Source organism: Piliocolobus tephrosceles, chromosome 2 (assembly GCF_002776525.5).
Source record: "Piliocolobus tephrosceles isolate RC106 chromosome 2, ASM277652v3, whole genome shotgun sequence".
In the NCBI taxonomy this organism is placed as follows: domain Eukaryota; kingdom Metazoa; phylum Chordata; class Mammalia; order Primates; family Cercopithecidae; genus Piliocolobus; species Piliocolobus tephrosceles.
In genome coordinates this window covers 84,278,831-84,296,608 of record NC_045435.1, presented here as the reverse complement: position 1 = coordinate 84,296,608, position 17,778 = coordinate 84,278,831, and the positions used below count along the sequence as shown (strand labels likewise).

Sequence of the window (17,778 nt, the reverse complement as noted above, 5' to 3'; positions counted from 1 at the left end):
GATGGAGTTTCACCATATTGGTCAGACTGGTCTCCAACTCCTGACCTCAAATGATCCCACCTGCCTCAACCTCCCAAAGTACTGAGATTGCAGGCATAAGCCGCTGCGCCTGGCCCAAAAACACATTTCTAATGTCAACCTAAAAATCATCAAAAGGTTCGAGATCCAGTTAAAAGAATTTATTCAAGCATAAAGTGTGAGGGCAGCCATCAGGGAAACATAGACACCAAGCAGTGGCAATTAGTGTTCCCCAGCGTGGGGAAAGGTGAAGATTGTTTATATAGGCCAGGCGCCTGTAATTGTTTATACACCTGTAATCCTAGCACTTTGGGAGGCCAAGGTGGGTGGATCACAAGGTCAGGAGTTCGAGACCAGCCTGGCCAACATGGTGAAACCCCCGTCTCTACTGAAAATACAAAAATTAGCTGGGCGTGGTGGCGGGTGCCTGTAGTCCCAGCTATTTGGGAGGCTGAGGCAGGAGAATCGCTTGAATCTGGGAGACGGAGGTTGCAGTGAGCCGAGATCGTGCCCAGGCTGGAGTGCAGTGACAGTGAGCCAACATTGTGCCATTGCACTCCAGCCTGGGTGACAGAACAAGACATCACCTCAAAAATAGGAGAAAGAAATGTGTTTTTGTTTGTTGGTTGGTTTTTTTTTGAGACAGGGGACCAGGCTGGAGTGCAGTGGCGTGATCAAGGTTCACTGTAGCCTCTACCTCCCATGCTCAGGTGATCCTCCCACCTCAGCCGCCCGAGTAGCTGGGACTACAGGAGCATGCCACCACACCCGGCTCTTTTTTTTTTTTTTTTTTTTTTTTTTGTAGAGATTAAGAGTTTTGCCATGTTCTCAGGCTGGTCTCGGATTTCTAGGCTCAAGCGATCCGCCCACCTTGGTCCCCCCAAGTGTTGGTATTACAGGCGTGAAACGCTGGGCCCTGCCAAGAAACATGTTTCAATAAAATTGTTAGGAAATTAAGTGTGTGATTTGTGATGCAACTCTCTCCTCTATCTCCATAAGAAAACATCAGTAAAGGCCGGGCGCGGTGGCTCAAGCCTGTAATCCCAGCACTTTGGGAGGCCGAGACGGGTGGATCACGAGGTCAGGAGATCGAGACCATCCTGGCTAACACGGTGAAACCCCGTCTCTACTAAAAAATACAAAAAACTAGCTGGGCGAGGTGGCAGGCGCCTGTAGTCCCAGCTACTCGGGAGGCTGAGGCAGGAGAATGGCGTAAACCCGGGAGGCGGAGCTTGCAGTGAGCTGAGATCCGGCCACTGTACTCCAGCCTGGGCAACAGAGCGAGACTCCGTCTCAAAAAAAAAAAAAAAAAAAAAAAAGAAAACATCAGTAAAAACAGTGAACTGTTTTGTGTTTTTGGAGTCTGATGAGGACTCACCTTATGAATGTGGGAAGGCATCCAGCCAGCTCAGGGTGGGCCCAGCATGAAAGCAGGGACAGCGAGGAAGGTCCAGAGTCATTCCCTTTTACATGAAGCTTATGTGCTTGAGGATCGCGGAATGGAACTCTTGCTAAGCCAGAGCTGTATTTGGTGGCCCATGGTGGGAGAGGGGAGAACACTAATAAGTTGTGGAATAAAAACCACGGAGAGGAGCGGGAATTACTTAATCTGGCTTCAGAAGGGTTTAGTTGTGGGGAAGTAGTGATTCTCAGTTCGTTTGCTCAGCCCAGTCCTCAGGGTGTATCCGCTGACTGATCGTACAAGATAAAGGAAGGGAGAGGCCGGGCGTGGCGGCTCAAGTGTGTAATCCCATCACTTTGGGAGGCTGAGGTGGGTGGATCGATTGAGGTTAGGCGTTCGAGAACAGAGAGGCCAACATGGCGAAAGCCGGTCTCTACTAAAAAATACAAAAATTAGCCCGGCGTGGTGGCACATGCCTGTAATCCCAGCTATTCGGGAGGCTGAGGCATGAGAATCGCTTGAATCCGGGAGGCGGAGGTTGCATTGGGCCGAGACCGCGCCTCTGCACTCCAGTCTGGGCGACAGAGTGAGACCCTCGTCTCAAAAAAAAAAAATCTGCAATTGGTGAGGCGGGGATTATTACCCTCAATGTAGAGATTAAGAAAATGAGGACTGAAGGTCACTCCTTCCAGGTCTGTTGGTGGCCAGCAAGGAGTCAATATCCCAAACTCTCCCTTTCCAGACCCCAGCTTCAGCCAGAGTTCGCACCCGCCGGCGCCGCTCCACCCACCCACACTTCCGGATTCCGCTCCGCCCACCCGCGAGTACTTCCGATCTCCAGTGCTGGGCGCCGAAGCCCGGAGCTGTGGGCTGATAAGTCTGCGCCGGCAGGGCGCGCATGACCTTCAGAAGCAATCCCTGGGCTGGGCGACGACGGGTCTTGGTGGCAGCAGGCCCTTCTTTCTCGCATCACCGGGCATTACACGGCAGCCATTTGCCTCGCGAAGGCCCTACCTGAGGATGACGTCACTTCCAGCCCCCTGCTGACTGCGGGAAACCGGAAATGGTGCCAGCTCACTTTAATAGCGGGGAGGAGTCAAGGCCAGTAGTCTTCCTGTTTCCGTGTTTTGCTTTGGAGCCTCCCGGAGTTTCGGAGAGACCATGTCTTGGTTAGAATTGGAGGACTTAGCAAATAAAAATGCAAAGCGTCCAGTTAATTTTTTTTTTTTGAGACAGAGTCTCACTCTGTCACCCAGGCTGGAGTGCGGTGGCGCAATCTCGGCTCACTGCAACCTCCGCCTCCCCGGTTCAAATGATGCGCGTGCCTCAGTCTCCTGAGTAGCTGGGATTACAGGCGCCCACCACACCTGGCTAATTTTTGTATTTTTAGTAGAGACGGGGTTTTACCATGTTGGTCAGGCTGGTCTGGAATTCCTGACCTCAGGTGATGCGCCCGCCTCAGCCTTCGAAAGTACTGGGATTACAGGCGTGAGCCACTGCACCCGGCCGCCCAGTTAAATTTGAGTTAAGATAAACGACGAATAATTGTTAAGTCCTAAACATTGTATGCACTTATTTATACTTTAAAAATTACTTGTTTATCTGAAATTCAAATTTAACAGGACGTCCTGTATTTTCTCTGGCAGCCTTGGCATTGAGCGTCCCCTGTCCTCTGCTCATATCCAGTGGCAAGACTGGGATCTTCTAGGATCTTGTCCATCTGGGAAATAGATACAGATTTCACCCAGGCTATAAAGACAGGCTGTCTTAGTTGCTAAGATGCTTTTAGCTCCAAGCCTAATGGGCAAGCTCCAGGGGTCCCCCTGGCCATAACTGGACCCATTTTTGGAATCCCCATGACGATGCCCCCTGTGTTCCCTTTCACAACAGAAGTCAGGCATGGCTGTCTTTTCTTACGGGAGAGCTGAGAACGAGGCAGACAAAATGGTCAGAGTCTAGAAGTAACGGCCACATTTGGGTGTGGGGTAAACCAGTGTTTGAGATCTGTGGTGCAGTGGACAGTATCAGAGAGCCTGAGGGTGTTAAGGGGAGAGTGTAGTGTTAATCTCACCTTGTGTCTCATTTTGTGAATGAGGCCCAGTGAGAGAAATGGATGTGTCCCAACCACTCAGAAAACCTGTAGTAGATACAGCTGGAAGCTCAATTCCCAGCCTCCTTACCCTGCTCAGTCCATACTTGCTGATGAAGTCAGCTTGCAGCATTTATGGTAGGCATTTATTAAAGTAGATGCAATAGTACATATGTAGTACAGATGAGCTCTTTGGGTCTTTGTTGTTCCTATATCTCTCTACAGCTTCCTGACCTTCACCCCAAGGTTTCGTTAGCTTTTACTCTGCCCAGTGGGGAAAATGGCTATCTGGGCTCAGTTATGGGAGCCTGGCCTTTGCCTACTTCAGCCCTTGGGCTCTCACCACTGTGGGTGGTGTGATCTAGGACTTGTTTTTGTTATCTTGGAACCAGAGGGGGTGTTCTTGGCAGGGGTGGATCTGGCCAGCTATGTGGGTAGAAGGGCATCCTTTTCTGTCCTGCAATTGGGCTTCATGGCAGATGGCCTCACATGGTGCCTGGGGACTTGCCTAAGGTTCCACCATGAGCCAGACTTTGCCCTCACTCCTGATTTGAAACTAAACCTCTGGCTGAACTGGCCTGAATACTGGGATTTCTCAGATTGCTTGCCTGAGGATATGCTCTGGGCTTGACCTGATAAACCTGCAGCCTCCTATAGACCCTGACTTCCCAGCCTCCTAATCCCAGCCTCATGAGATAAAGAAGTAGAGTAGGCTGGAGGTCAGTGGGCTCGGGGTCAGTTGGTGGGACAATCAACAAACTCCTGGCAGCAGAGGTAGTAAAGAGGCAAGGAAGGAGTGCCAGAAAGGGGCGTTGCCCCTGGGTAAGAGCTCAGAAGTGCAGGGGGTGGAAAAGGGGTGGGATGGCAGCTCACTGGTAGAAATTACTCCCTCTGTCAATGATTAACTCACAGCCAAAGGAATGACCTAGGAGGAGGGCCCAGCTAATAGGAACTTTGGACTTGAGGCAGAGTATCCAGAGGGCCGGCATGTGGTCTGCAGAAGAGGAGGACATGGCTGGGTGGCAGGGCTCGTCTCCAAGGATGAGTGAGATCCTGCAGCTGTGGGCTTCAGGAAGTCTCCTGGGGCTATCAGATGGCTCCTTCTTGTAGCAGCAGCTGTGGGGTCCACTGGCCCTGAGCCCTCAGAGGGGTGGCCGTGGGGGACCTCCTGTCTTTTGCCTTGAAAGGGCCTCAGTTGTGCTTTTTCCCTCTAGGCAGCCATGGGTGCCAGGCAGTGCTGAGAGCAGTGAGGCATGGCTGCAGCCCTGCAGGTCCTGCCCCGCTTGGCCCGAGCCCCCTTGCATCCACTCCTCTGGTGGGGCTCAGTGGCCCGGCTGGCCAGCAGCATGGCCTTGGCAGAGCAGGCCCGGCAGCTGTTTGACAGTGCTGTGGGTGCAGTGCTGCCGGGCCCCATGCTGCACCGGGCACTATCCTTGGACCCTGGTGGCAGACAGCTGAAGGTGCGGGACCGGAGCTTTCAGCTGAGGCAAAACGTCTACCTGGTGGGCTTTGGCAAGGCTGTGATGGGCATGGCAGCTGCAGCTGAGGAACTACTGGGCCAGCATCTTGTGCAGGGCGTGATCAGCATTCCTAAGGGGATCCGTGCTGCCATGGAGCGCGCCGGCAAGCAGTAAGGAGCCATGCGGGGCTGCCTCCCACTGTCTTTCTGCCGGGAAACCTGGGCCCAGACCCAGGCTGAATCAGGCCTCCTCTCCCCACCTGCTTCACTTTTCTCCTGGGTCTGGCCTGGCCCCAGGATGCGTGTCAGTGGGCACCTTTGTTCATGCCCCCCTTACCTGTAAAGTTGAGAGATCAGGTGGGAGGAAAGGAGCCCACCCCGTCTCTTGCACACTGACCTTTCCCTCCCTAGGGAGATGCTGCTGAAGCCACATAGCCATGTCCAGGTATTCGAGGGTGCGGAGGACAACCTCCCAGACCGCGATGCACTGCGAGCTGCGCTGGCCATCCGGCAACTGGCTGAGGGACTCACAGCTGATGACCTGCTGCTCGTGCTGATCTCAGGTTTAATACCACATTGGCCCAAGACAGTTGGTGGGGGGTGCACCAAATATCAGGTCTTTGAGAAATCAGATCTGAGCCCCCAGGGTCACAGCGTGAAGTTAGGAGCAAGGGAGATGGTGAGGAGCCTGGATGGTGACTCTTGGGTTGCCTTGGACTAGTCGTCTGGCCTCCCCTGAGCTGTGGAGTCCTCCCCCTGACCTGACCTTTTGGGTGTCAGTGAGAGGGTGCACGGGGAGCACCTAATGCAGGGCCTGGCACATCCATAGAGTCCTTGGAAAATGTCACTGCTGTTGCTGTTGTCTGTACTGATGTCACCTGGAGCTAGGCTCTCAGACCTCAAGGAGTCTTCTCCTTAATCTTCCATTGTGTGCCCCCTACCCTGCCTTCTGTTCTAGTCTCTTAAGTAGTTAGTTCTTCCAGTGCCTCCTGGGACCTGGGGTACCCCAAGGCAGGGGACAACCTCCAGTGGCCAGGATGTGGTGACTGTATACATATTGCATATCCACACGGGGGCACCCTAATCCCACCTTTCCAACCCCCCTTTTCTAATGTGGACTTGTCACCCTGCTTGCCTGGTTCCCTGCTTTGGGATAGTCCCTCTGCCTGATACCCTCATTGTCTCTGCAGGTGGGGGGTCAGCTCTGCTGCCTGCCCCCATCCCACCTGTCACACTGGAGGAGAAGCAGACACTCACCAGACTGCTGGCAGCCCGTGGAGCCACCATCCAGGAGTTGAACACCATTCGGAAGGCCCTGTCCCAGCTCAAGGGTGGGGGGCTGGCTCAGGCCGCCTACCCTGCGCAGGTATGAGTCACTTCTTCCCCAGGCAGCCTTGGGTTGGTGGAGCCAGGCCCACATGTGCCAGGGATGTGAAAGCCTAGAACAGCATACAGATTGGCAGGGGCATGGTGTGAAAGACTATGGGGCTGACTGGGTGACATCATGGGAGGGGTGCCAGAGATGGGGAGGAGATGCCTGCATGACCAGGTGTTTTGCAAGCCCATGTGAGAGGAGTTAACCATGGGTAAGGAAATGCACTGAGTTGGGGGAAGGGTGTGTGGATACCCAAGAAGCAGTTTGTCCTTATGGGCTCTGAGGGGAGGAGGAAGTGGGCCTGAGCCTTGTGTGGTGGCCCTTCCCTAGGTGGTGAGCCTCATCCTGTCAGATGTGGTGGGGGACCCTGTGGAGGTGATTGCCAGCGGCCCCACTGTGGCCAGTTCCCACAGTGTGCAAGATTGCCTGCATATCGTCAATCGCTACGGCCTCCGTGCAGCCCTGCCACGTTCCGTGAAGACTGTGCTGTCTCGGGCCGACTCTGACCCCCATGGGCCACACACTTGTGGCCATGTCCTGAATGTGATCATTGGCTCCAATGTGCTGGCGCTAGCTGAGGCCCAGCGGCAGGCTGAGGCACTGGGCTACCAGGCTGTGGTGCTGAGTGCAGCCATGCAGGGTGATGTAAAAAGTATGGCCCAGTTCTACGGGCTGCTGGCCCATGTGGCTAGAACCCGCCTCACCCCATCCATGGCTGGGGCTTCTGTGGAGGAAGATGCACAGCTCCATGAGCTGGCAGCTGACCTTCAGATCCCAGACCTGCAGCTGGAGGAGGCTCTGGAGACCATGGCACGGGGAAGGGGCCCAGTCTGCCTGCTGGCTGGTGGCGAGCCCACAGTGCAGCTGCAGGGCTCTGGCAGGGGTGGCCGGAACCAGGAACTGGCCCTGCGTGTTGGAGCAGAGTTGAGAAGGTGGCCGCTGGGGCAAATAGATGTGCTGTTTTTGAGCGGTGGCACTGATGGGCAGGATGGGCCCACAGAGGCTGCTGGGGCCTGGGTCACACCTGAGCTTGCGAGCCAGGCTGCAGCTGAGGGCCTGGACATGGCCACCTTCCTAGCCCACAATGACTCACATACCTTTTTCTGCCGCCTCCAGGGTGGGGCACACCTGCTGCACACAGGAATGACAGGTACCAATGTCATGGACACCCACCTCTTGTTCCTGCGGCCTCGGTGATGGCATAGGTCACATTTTGAGAGTTCAGAGGAGGCCTACAAGGGCAAGGTCAGATGGCAGAGCAAGGTTGGTCCCTAGGGCTTCACTAAGCCTTAGGGCCCCTCCTCTCCTTGGCCTTGGCTGTTTGGTTAGCTGTCACCTCCCACTCAGGGCCTCTGTTCTATGTCTGTTTCCTTCCAGCCAGACTAGCAGATGGGGCCTCCCCCCTACCCCTACTTTCTGCATGGCAACAGGTACCCCTGAGGACAAGGACAAGCCCCTTGGCCAGTTCAGTGTTCCCGTGCTTCTCCCTTGGGCAGCCTCTCTCTTGAGCCCCTCACCCTGTTTCTTTCTGTGAAGCGAGAACGTCTGAAAATAAATAGGACCATGACATGGGTTCTCCGTGCACCTTCCCTCAGAGTGAGGCCTCACTGGGGAGCCGCTGGGACGGGAGTGTGGTATGGCTGCAGCCACAGTGCCAGGTCCTGGCAGGACTCTTAATGCCCCTCTGCTAGACTGAGTACATGTAGGATGTGCCTCACATAATGGGTGCCTGTGCCTGTGCCTGTCTCTCTGGAGTGTGTGAGGGTTGAGCCTGGCTCCTGAGAGCTTTGCTGTGTGTGAGCAGAGACCCCAGGGAGGACAGGCCTAAAGACTGCAGTCTGTGGTGACCAGCCACCCACCCAACCATGACTCCGCCATGGCACTGTCACCATGGCCTCTCCAGCCTCAGCTTATAGGCCTCATTAGATGGATGTCCCTTCTGTCTTTGGACAGCCGTTAGCCACATACTGCACTTCTGGTTGAGCTGAAGTTTGTCCCACTCCCCAGTGCTGTTTCCTTGTGACAGCCCTTGTCCTAGGCTGAACATCCCCAGTTCCTTCAGCCACTCCTCTGGGGACCAAGTCCAGACCCTGATGTCAGCCCTTCAGTGGGAGTCTCAGCACTGGGATGGTGGGTCCAGCCAGTGATGAGGTCCAGTGGCCCACACCCCTTCCCATGACCGCTGACAGGAGAAGAGGCAAGTGGGAATAGAGGAACGGCTGCCTTGGCCTGGCCAGCAGCCTGGGTTGAGAGAGGGAGGTGTCACTGTCCTGCCTCCCTTTGGGCCCCCTTGCTCAGTGTCAGAGCCCTCCGCTGGCCTTCCCCGCCGTGCGCCACGGCTCCAATCCCTATATGAGTGAGCAGTAGAATCACATAGGAATAAAAAGCCATAGAGAACAGCGAGGCCTGGGGCTGCTCTTACAGGCACTTCTTCCACCCCAGCCCTCCCCTCCTCCCTGAGGGTGTTGAGGGGCCCTGGGCCGGGGCTGGCGGGACTTTCCCCTGGGAAGGGTTTCCCTTCCCCACCTGGGCTCTGGACAGCCTAGCGTGCAGATGGTTCATGACCTGGGGGCCTGGCTCACACATGGCAGGCTGGGGATTGGGAGGGAGGTGAACATGGTAAGTGGGCTCTGGGAACCTTTAGGTAAAGGGGAGCTTGCACCCCACTGGGATGCACGGGTACTACTTCCTTTCCTTCTGTACTGGTGTGGAGTTCCTGCTGACTAAGGTCACAGTCTCTGGGGTTATGGTGATCCTCACATGATCCTGTACCCTGGTGCTCCTCTGGCAGCCTCTGCACATAACCGGTTCCTGCCTCAGTACTTGCTCTTGGGAGCATGAGTATCGGCACTGGGTGCCAAGTTCCAGGGAAAAGCAGGATAGGAGAGCTGGGGCAGGGGCCAAGGGCCTGGCAGCCACGTTCCCAGTGTGTGTGTGTGTGGTGGGTGTGTGAGCATACAGACGTTGGTGTTGACGTACTAAGAGTGGGAATGCATCTGTGAGTATACACACAGATACTTAGTACAGGGCACATGGCTCCCTGCATCCCTGCTGAGGGCTTTGGATATGGATAGGATCTTGCAGGAAATTCCCCCTGCTCTACATTGACCCCTTCCCTATACTTCTGTTTGTAGGGTCTGGGAGGCCAGGGCCTGGATTGGACCCCATAGGGCCAAATAGTCTGTGAGCCTAACCCATTAGATTTGTTCACTAGATACCCCAGAGATAAGAAAGGATGTATCTGGCCGCAGTCTGGATGATGAGATGAGATAAACCCTGCACAGTGAATGTTTCCATAGGACTCATTACTTGCTCCATAAATGTCAATTTTGGATCATTAAAGTGCCCCTCCCTTGATCTTGGCTTCTTTCTCTTCCGGCTGCTGCCACCCTTGTGCCCACCTCATCTTCATTTTCTGAAGCTTCCCTGACCCAGCTTCCCTGACCCACCATGGAGGGTGTCTGGCCCTGCTGGCTACAGCAACCCTCACAGGCGTCTCCCTTCTCTGCACTTGGCATGAGCCAAGAGCAGTGGGGCAGTGGGCCTGGGCAGCCCATTAGTGTCAGCTAGTCCCAACCATTTGATTTATAGTTGCAGGTACAGAGAGAAAAGGTGGCTTATTTGGGACTGCATAGTCTCACATAAAGGCTACAGAACCAGAATGAGAACCTAGTTGGAACCTGCTTGACTATCCTCTGCCACTCTCTGGGGCTCAGAGACCCTGGGGCCAAGCAAGGGCTCAGCCAGATCCAGGAGATCTACTGCTTCCCCACTGCCCCTCAAGGGCTTGGGATGGCAACACAACCATGCTTGGCCTCTCCAGGGATCCACACAACAGATGTGTTGGACTCTTCTTGGCTCAGAGGGACAGCTCCATTGTGTGTGTGATTTGTCAGAAAACCATGCTCAGTTGAGTGGTAGGCTTCTACATAAATGTGTGTCTGCATCTGTATGCACATCTGTGTGTATGTGAGTGTGCGTGCGCGTGTGTGTGCATGGATACATGTATAAGCATGTGAATGTGTAGTGCAGCCCACAACCAGTCTCTGAGCTGTGCTGTGCCCCATCCCAGGGTGGAGACACACAGGTGTAGAGTGTAGGGGATACAAAGAGCAAGTTGGGCAAAGAGGCCCAAAAGACTGGCAGAGGCTAGTGTGCCTGGCCAAGGGAGCTGACTTCATGTTGACAGCAATGGCAAACCTCATGAAGATTCTGGCAGGGAATAATGTCATGGAGCTGTTTTGGGACTTTAATGCTGAGAGCCAACATCCTTACTGCAGAGGGTGAGGGGTGGGGGCATGCAAGGAGATGGAAGGGGTTGCAGATAGGAGAGGTGCATTACAGGCTCTGAGAACCCTCTCCCACGTCCCCTATGCATCCTCAGCTCCAAAGCCTTTAGCCAGCCCAAGGAACCCTTTAGATGCCTGCTTTGGAACCAAGGCCGAAAGCCCTGGCTCAAACACTATTGGGAGTAACTGAGCCTCTCTGTCTCTGGGAATGCCTCAGGGCTTTGAGGATTTTTGGGGGCAGAGGCTGGGCAGCTAGTGGACACTTTGGTGGGCATAGGGACCCCACTCTCATGTAGGATCTCATGAGGGTGGCAGTTAAGTGGCTTGGAAAGGGCACTGAAATAGGAGTCAGGTGGTAAGTCCTTGTCCTGGCCTTCCCACCTTCCTTTCTCCAGGCCTGTTTTCTCGTCTATTTAATGGGGAAAACATCCTTGCCCTATCGCCTCTTTAGGGAGGTATCAGTGGCAGGTGGATCTATGCGGGAAAGCTCTGTGCAAGTGGGGAGCTCAGGAGGGAGAGAAAGAAGGTTGAAGTATTGGCCTCTTCCAAGGGGAATCTCAAGGAGCTCTTGGCTGAGGGAGGCCCCCTTCTTCCATGGTAGGACCAGAGTTAGAGCCAGCGGGACCTTGGTGCTCACTGACTGAGGCTGAGTGAGCAACCTGCTGGCCTCTGGCACTAGACAGGCACCAGCAGGGAATGGTATTTGAGTCTTTAACGGCCAGTAGGGTGTATAGTGCCCTGGGAGGTCACGGAGTTGACAGATGATCACCTGAAGTCAGAGTGAGCTGAGCCACCTGGAAGAGAGTCCCCCCAGTGTCTCTGGAAAATGGGTGGGGCAACCTGCCTCCCTCTGGGTCTGGGTCATGTGTAAGGGAAATGAGGAGGCCCAGACTGTGGTGAGGGAGGACTGGCTTAACCCTACGCCAGAATCCCTAGCTAGGTAAGAGGATTTGGGATGTGCTAGGGCAGGGAGGTGGTATGCAGGGGTGAGGGACACACACTCTGGGTGATGGGCAAGCCAATGACCTTGGCAGGCTGCCGTGTGAGCAGTAGGACTGTGGGGTTGTCATGAGCTGTGCCTAGTCCAGGAAAGATGGGCTTTCTCCCCACGGCTGTGGGCCAGACCTCTCCCTAGTAACCGCTAGGACCAGTTCTGAGGCTTTGCTATCCACTTCTCCTGACTCAGGCTGGTTTGTAGTGGCTGGAGGAGGGTGAGCTGGGGTTGGACACTCAGCCTGGCACCAGCTCATGCTCACAGCTCTGATTCCACCTCTCTAGACATATTGCTCCCATCCAGGGGTTTCTGGGGGGGCAGGGGTGGGAGCAGGTGCAGCTGTCACCTTGCTCAGATGAGGAAGTTCTACCCAAGGGAAGAGGGCAAGACAGTTGGCCCCTAGAAACAAGTGCCCCATCTGCCCCATCCTATGGGGCCACTGCCCTTAGCAACTCTGCCTCATGGGACCACTACTCACCATGATTTGGTCCACCACTGCCTCCTTGGGGAGCCAGGGAGCTGTAGGACTTGGCTCTGCCCCAACCAGGCAGCCAGAGGCTAGACCCCCAAAATGCATCCCATTGAGAAGGTCTTCCCTGGTGTCCCCTCACGTCTGGGCTGGCCTTTTCTTTTCCTCCACTAGTAGACAGCAGAGCCACCCTGCCCACCTCCCGGGGATGGTGTGAGCCATACATTTTTCCCTCTTATCCAGCCCTGCCTCTCCATCCCCAGCACCAGCTGAGAAGGGGGTGGGGCCCCTGGCACTTGGCTTCTGCCCCTTCAGATCATTCCCACCCACCTGCACAGCTTTAGAGTCTCAAGATCTCCTTGTGGCCCTGGGTTATCTCCAAAAATCACACTTGTAGGCTCATTGGAGCCAGGCCTCTGTCTCCACCTGCTCTCCCCACCCCTATCCACAGAGCCCCCGTTCCTGTCCTGCCCAGTTCCAGGAAGCTGACTGCAGGAATATCTAGGCTCTGGGTTGAAACCCTGCTGTTTGCAACTCTAGGCAAAGCTCTTCTAGGGATGCTGTCTGCAGGGAGCTGGTCAGAGATCCCTAGGGGAGGGAGAAGTGCATGTCTTTGCCATGTGGCTCTATGGGTCTGGGGATCAGTAGCTTGGAGTAAAACCTGTGAGCCTGTGGCAGGGGGAAGATCTCTCCCTCCGTTCAGACTCTCCACCTGGGCAATGGGAGCAGCCCCAGCACATTCCAGCCAGCCGCCAACCCCCCGCTAGCACAGGCACCTGTGAGGGTCACAGTCCCCTGGACGGTGCCGCTGCTGGCACCCAGCAACCCTATAGCTGCAGCCCAGTCAGAGGCAGGGTCAGAGCCCTGGACTCCAGGACTGGGCATATACTCAAACCTTCAGGGGCAGGCTGTTCCAAGCAGCCCAGCCCCCGCCCACCCTCTCAGGTCCCCCTGAGGGTCTCTCTCAGCTGAGGGCCACCCACAGAAGCCAGGCATCCAGGCAGGAACGGAGCCTGCCAGCTCCCGGCCAGCCTTGTCCCTTGCGGCTAACTGGCCGCACCTCTGCCCCCCACTCCTGCTGACCCCTTGGGGACTTGAAGCTGGCACTCCACTGCTGCTCCCACTGCCCAGGGCAGAGAAGCATTCTTCCCATTCTCTCCACCTGCCTGCCCTCCAGGGCTCCGGCCACCCTGTGCCTGTGTCCCCAGATCCCCAAGGCTCACCTCAGTGGCGCTGTCTCCTCACCAGAGGCACTGCAGTGTGGGAACTGTCCCGAGGAGCTGGTTCTCAGCTGAAACAAAGAGGTGGGGGAGAAAGGGGGGGCAGCGGGAGAGGGAGAGGGTGAGTGAGCGGGCGAAGGAGTGGAGGCTGGAGGGGGAAGAGAGAAAGGAGAGGATGAGAGCGAAGAGGAGAGGGGAGGGGAGAACAACGAGCCTGCCGCCCGCCCGCCCACCCGCCCCCCTCGGAGAGAGAAAGCCTGACACCCAGGGACTAAAGGGCCAGTAGAGGAGGGGAGAGGAAATGGGGAGGGGGCAGGGGAGGTGAGGGGCCAGACTGAGAGCCGGGAGACTGTTAGAGGGGCGGGAGAGCAGGGACAGGGTGAGGAGGTGGTGGGCAAGTGAGGGGCGTGGGCAGGAGAAGAGCAGGGTGAAAGGCAGGTTACAGGGGGCCAATGGCTGATGACTGAGCTGGGCAGAGGGGTCCCACCCCTGTCCCGTGCCAGGCTCTGGATTCAGAGGAGACCAAGAGGACTTGAATGGCAGAAGGCCATGCACGAAGGGGACTGGCAGGGAGGGAAACCCGCCAGTCGTTGGGTTAGGGGCTGGGCTGGTGGGCTGGCTGGGAGGACTGCGGCCAGTGACAAGGCTACAAAGACGTGAGAAGAAACAACGGCATCTGAATGGAGGAATCGGTTTCTGCTGACCCCTGGGTTCCCCAGCCCTGAGCATCCCAGCCAGAGCCTCCTGGAGTGGGGGCGGGGGGCAGATCCACTCTGGGGCGGTTCAGGCTCTAAAGTGGCAGCCTGAGGTAGAGGGGAGAGGAGATGGGCTGTGAGGCCAGGCAGGGGTCCCAGTCATTATTTGAGAGTTCAGAACACCCAGGACACACACCATGATTGACCACACATCAGGATGCTGGTGTCACTGTCTTTTCAGGGAGGGGATAGTTGAAGGGGCCTATCCTGTGACTGAGAACTGGGTAGGGGAAGCCCCGCTTACGGAGAGTGTGTGCCCTGCCTCCACCCCAGGGAGGAGGGCAGGGTGGGGAGCACAGAGAGGCAGGAGAGGAGTGGGGATGAAAGAGGTAGGGAAGCAGGGAAGAGAGAGCGGATGGGGGGAAGGAGGCTGCAAGGGGTGGGCCCGGAGCTGTGGGACCACAGAACCAGAGGCTCCCACTCCACACCCCACAATTCTCAGGCTGCCTAATGCCGAGCTAATGAAGGATGAAATAATGAGCCACTTCCCTGCTGCTGCCCTCCTGCTGCCAAGTGCTGCTGTGACAGGCAAGGGCACTGCCTGGGGAAGTCAGCTCGGTGAGTCTGTGTGAGTGTTCGCTGGGAGGGAGGACAGGATGGCCTTGAGTACGGCCATCCCATCCCTCTCACCCCACCAGGCGCAGCCCCCGGGCCAGTTCAGCCTCCTCTCACACTCAAAGGCACAGAAGTTCCGGCCACCCTCCCACACCTTGTGACCAAGGGAAGTTCCCCTTCTTATCTCGGACTCCCAGAGCACATTCTTTGGAGAGTAGGAGGAGGGGAGGGAGTGAGGGCTTGCCTAAAGCTGTGACAGGGAGACTCCCAGAGAGTCAGCCCCTCAGTGCCACCCTGCATACAAGGGTCAGAGGTGTGTGCCCCTTAGACTGCCTCCCCAAGCCCTATCACCTCCTCAGGGAATCCCTGCTGGCCCCACCCAGCAGGGGTACAGTGACCTGGCTGCCACCCGTCCAGCTGTCTTTTCCTATAGCCTGGAGCTTGGAGAAAGGAAAGAACCTTCCTTCCTTCCTTCTTTTTTTCCTTATTCTTCTTTATTTATTTTTTATTTAGAAATGATTTCAAACTTACAGAAAAGTTGCCAGAATAGTAATAGTACAGAAGACACACGTGCGCTCCTTTGGGGATATGTTCAACTACTGTGAATATTGTGCTCCATTTGCTTTCTCTCTCTCTCTCTGTGTGTGTGTGTGTGTGTGTGTACATATTTTCTTTCTTACTCATTTGAGTACGTTGCAGACGTTTGAAAGGATTGCTTCCTGTCTGTCTCTGTCTCTGGAGCCAGCCCACGGGAGCCCAGACCACATTATGTAGAATGAATGAAGACCTGGGACAGGCAAGGAATGAGCAGATGTCACCTACTGAGAGCTTGAGACCTGGGGACTGGCCAAGGCCACCCTGGGAGTTCAGCCAGCCCAGGGCTTGAGTCGGGGTAGGGGGCTGTACTGGGCCTGGGGTCCTGGGAAGCAAGTGAGCAAACGGGGAGGGAGCCATTGCCCACCAAAGTGAGCATGTGGTGTTTGCCGGGTGTGGAGCCGCAGCATATGTTTGTAGAGATGGCGGCAGGCAGGCGGGCGGGGTGGAGCTGGGAGAGGGGGATGGCTGTGCTGCGGCACCTGGCACACTTGGGAGACAGTGTGCTGTTGGGCCCTAAGTGATGTGAGAGGACCCAGCTGTTGGAGGCCCCAGCCCCACCACCTGCCTTTGGGACTCTCCCTACAGCTCCGTGAAAGACAGGGCAGGGATGGAGTCCACCTGACCAGCTGGTCTGTGCTGATCTGCTCAGAAGGGGCATGATGGGGCTCCAGCCCTACTGAGGCTTACATACCGGTCCCTGACACAGGGCTGCATTCTTTCTGCTGCACCCCTAGTACCCCCAAGTAGGTTGGAGTCCCATCCGGAGATCTTCCTTCTAGATGGCTGTTGTCATTCCTCCCAACTCCCACCCTAAGGTCATGGTTAAGAATTTTGGTATTGGCCAGGTGTGGTGGCGTGGTGGCTCACGCCTGTAATCCCAGCATTTTGGGAGGCCAAGACGGGCAGATCATGAGGTCAGGAGATCGAGACCATCCTGGCTAACATGATGAAACCCCCGTCTCTACTAAAAATACAACAACAACAAAAAATTAGCTGGGTGTGATGGCGTGCACCTGTAGTCCTAGCTACTTGGGAGGCTGAGGCAGGAGAATGGCATGAACCCAGGAGGCAGAGCTTGCAGTGAGCCGAGATCATGCCACTGCACTCCAGCTTGTGTGACAAGGCGAGACTCTGTCTCAAAAAAAAAAAAAAAAAAAGAATTTTGGTGCTTAGGCCAGGCTTGGTGGCTCATGCCTGTAATCCTAGCAATTTGGGAGGCTGAGGCCAGTGGATTGCTTGAGGTTAGGAGTTTGGGACCAGCCTGGGGAACATGGTGAGACCCCTGTCTCTACAAACAAAAATTATGCGGGTGTGATGGTGCACACCTGTAGTTCCAGCTACTCGGGAGGCTGGGGTGGGAGGCTCACCAGAGCTCAGGAGAGTGAGGCTGCAGTGAGCCACAATTGTGCCACTGCGCTCTAGCCTGGGCAACAGAGTAAGACTGTCTCAAAAAAAAAAGTTTGGTATTATTTAGAAATCACATCTTGGAGATGATCTGAGTTCTAATGCAGTGATATTCTCCCTCCCTTGTAAGTGAAGTCCCCCTTCTTCAGAAAGCCCTTCAGACCTCTTCAGAGCCTCCCACCTCATATGCCTTCCTGGGAATGCCAGCCCTGTTTGTCCTTTGGCTAGTTTACTTGGGTGCTAAGCCCAGGAACTGGGGCTTTGCTCAGTCATCAGCCATTCTTCCTGCTGCTACCCCAGGCCAGGCACATAACTGGCATCTATAGATGACTGAACACTGGGCTCCTCTGGTGCCCCTGTGCCCAGTATGTCTGAAAGGCCACAGGCCCTGGGCTGGCTGAGGGGAAGGACGGCAAGGCGGCCCACATCAAAAGAAGAAAGGGCTTATTCAAGACCACCAGCCTGTAGGGGTCAAGTCAGGCCTTCGACCTGGGTCTCTGACCACTTGGTCAATGCCTTCTGCATACTCCCCTGCAGCACAGGCACACCTGTCTTGGGCTGTGGTCAGGGGCCCTCGCTGATGCCCACTGGGTGACCCCAGGGAGGGGTGGGCCCCCACCTTCCTCTGTTACCTCCAGCCCACCCAAGTGAAGCCCAGGGGACACCAGCGCCCATCCCCCTGAAGAGATTTCAGCCAATTAGCACATACAGTATTTACTTAATTAGGGTAATGACATAATTAGTGTAACTTGGGCTCCATCACATGGCTTCAACATGCAATTAGGAGCTGTCAGCGGGAGGCGACATTGTGAGAGTGCTCATTCAATTTTGGTTCCAGCATGGAGGCCTAGCAGCTGCCTCTGCTCAGAGGGAGGGAGATGGGTGGGTGGTGGCGGCTGCTGTGTGTGTGAGGTGACTGCAGGCAGCCCATAGCCTAGGACAGAAGAGTAAGTGGGGACAGAAAGGCATTTTCCTGGGCTAATGGAGTCCCTGACAGCCTACTCACATCACTGACAGACATTGCCACCCTTGACCCTAGCCCCAGGGCAAGGCAGGGGTGGTGGCTTGGCTGGGGTGGCTGTGATTGGGGGGCTGAGCACTGCAGGCTTCTCTACCCCCCAAGTTCTCTGCCTGAAATGCCACCATCAGCAG

At 55.8% G+C, this 17,778-nt stretch overlaps 2 protein-coding genes and 1 long non-coding RNA gene across 6 annotated transcripts in view; 1 reads left to right on the top strand and 2 right to left on the bottom strand.

Annotated features, from left to right (window-relative positions):
* Window positions 1-2,426, bottom strand: part of WDR82 (WD repeat domain 82) — a 34,367-nt gene extending 31,941 nt beyond the window's left edge. The window contains exons 1-2 of the mRNA XM_023195516.3: window positions 2,211-2,426; window positions 1,397-1,540 (exon numbers count right to left, since the gene is read on the bottom strand). Of these exons, the coding sequence (XP_023051284.1) occupies window positions 1,397-1,540; window positions 2,211-2,320 (254 nt within the window). The 5' untranslated portion in view covers window positions 2,321-2,426. The remainder of the gene's footprint in view (window positions 1-1,396; window positions 1,541-2,210) is intronic.
* On the top strand, window positions 2,097-7,719 carry GLYCTK (glycerate kinase). Of its 4 annotated transcripts, none has more exons than XM_023195513.2 (5): window positions 2,097-2,486; window positions 4,724-5,139; window positions 5,380-5,531; window positions 6,159-6,334; window positions 6,674-7,719. In XM_023195513.2, exons 2-5 carry the CDS (start codon window positions 4,763-4,765, stop codon window positions 7,538-7,540), a joined length of 1,572 nt encoding a protein of 523 aa, XP_023051281.1. In that variant the 5' UTR covers window positions 2,097-2,486; window positions 4,724-4,762; the 3' UTR covers window positions 7,541-7,719. The 4 variants fall into 4 exon arrangements, with proteins under 4 accessions (XP_023051281.1, XP_023051279.1, XP_023051280.1 ...); XM_023195511.2 differs by having other exon boundaries at window positions 2,097-2,521; XM_023195512.1 differs by lacking the exon at window positions 2,097-2,486 and adding an exon at window positions 2,823-3,647.
* On the bottom strand, window positions 5,611-13,499 carry LOC116418716. Its single transcript, XR_004228850.1, has 3 exons — window positions 13,319-13,499; window positions 7,441-7,575; window positions 5,611-6,407 (listed from the first exon to the last, which is right to left on the bottom strand). It is a non-coding gene; the product is annotated as an uncharacterized LOC116418716 (long non-coding RNA).
* Window positions 13,500-17,778: the final 4,279 nt, after the last annotated feature.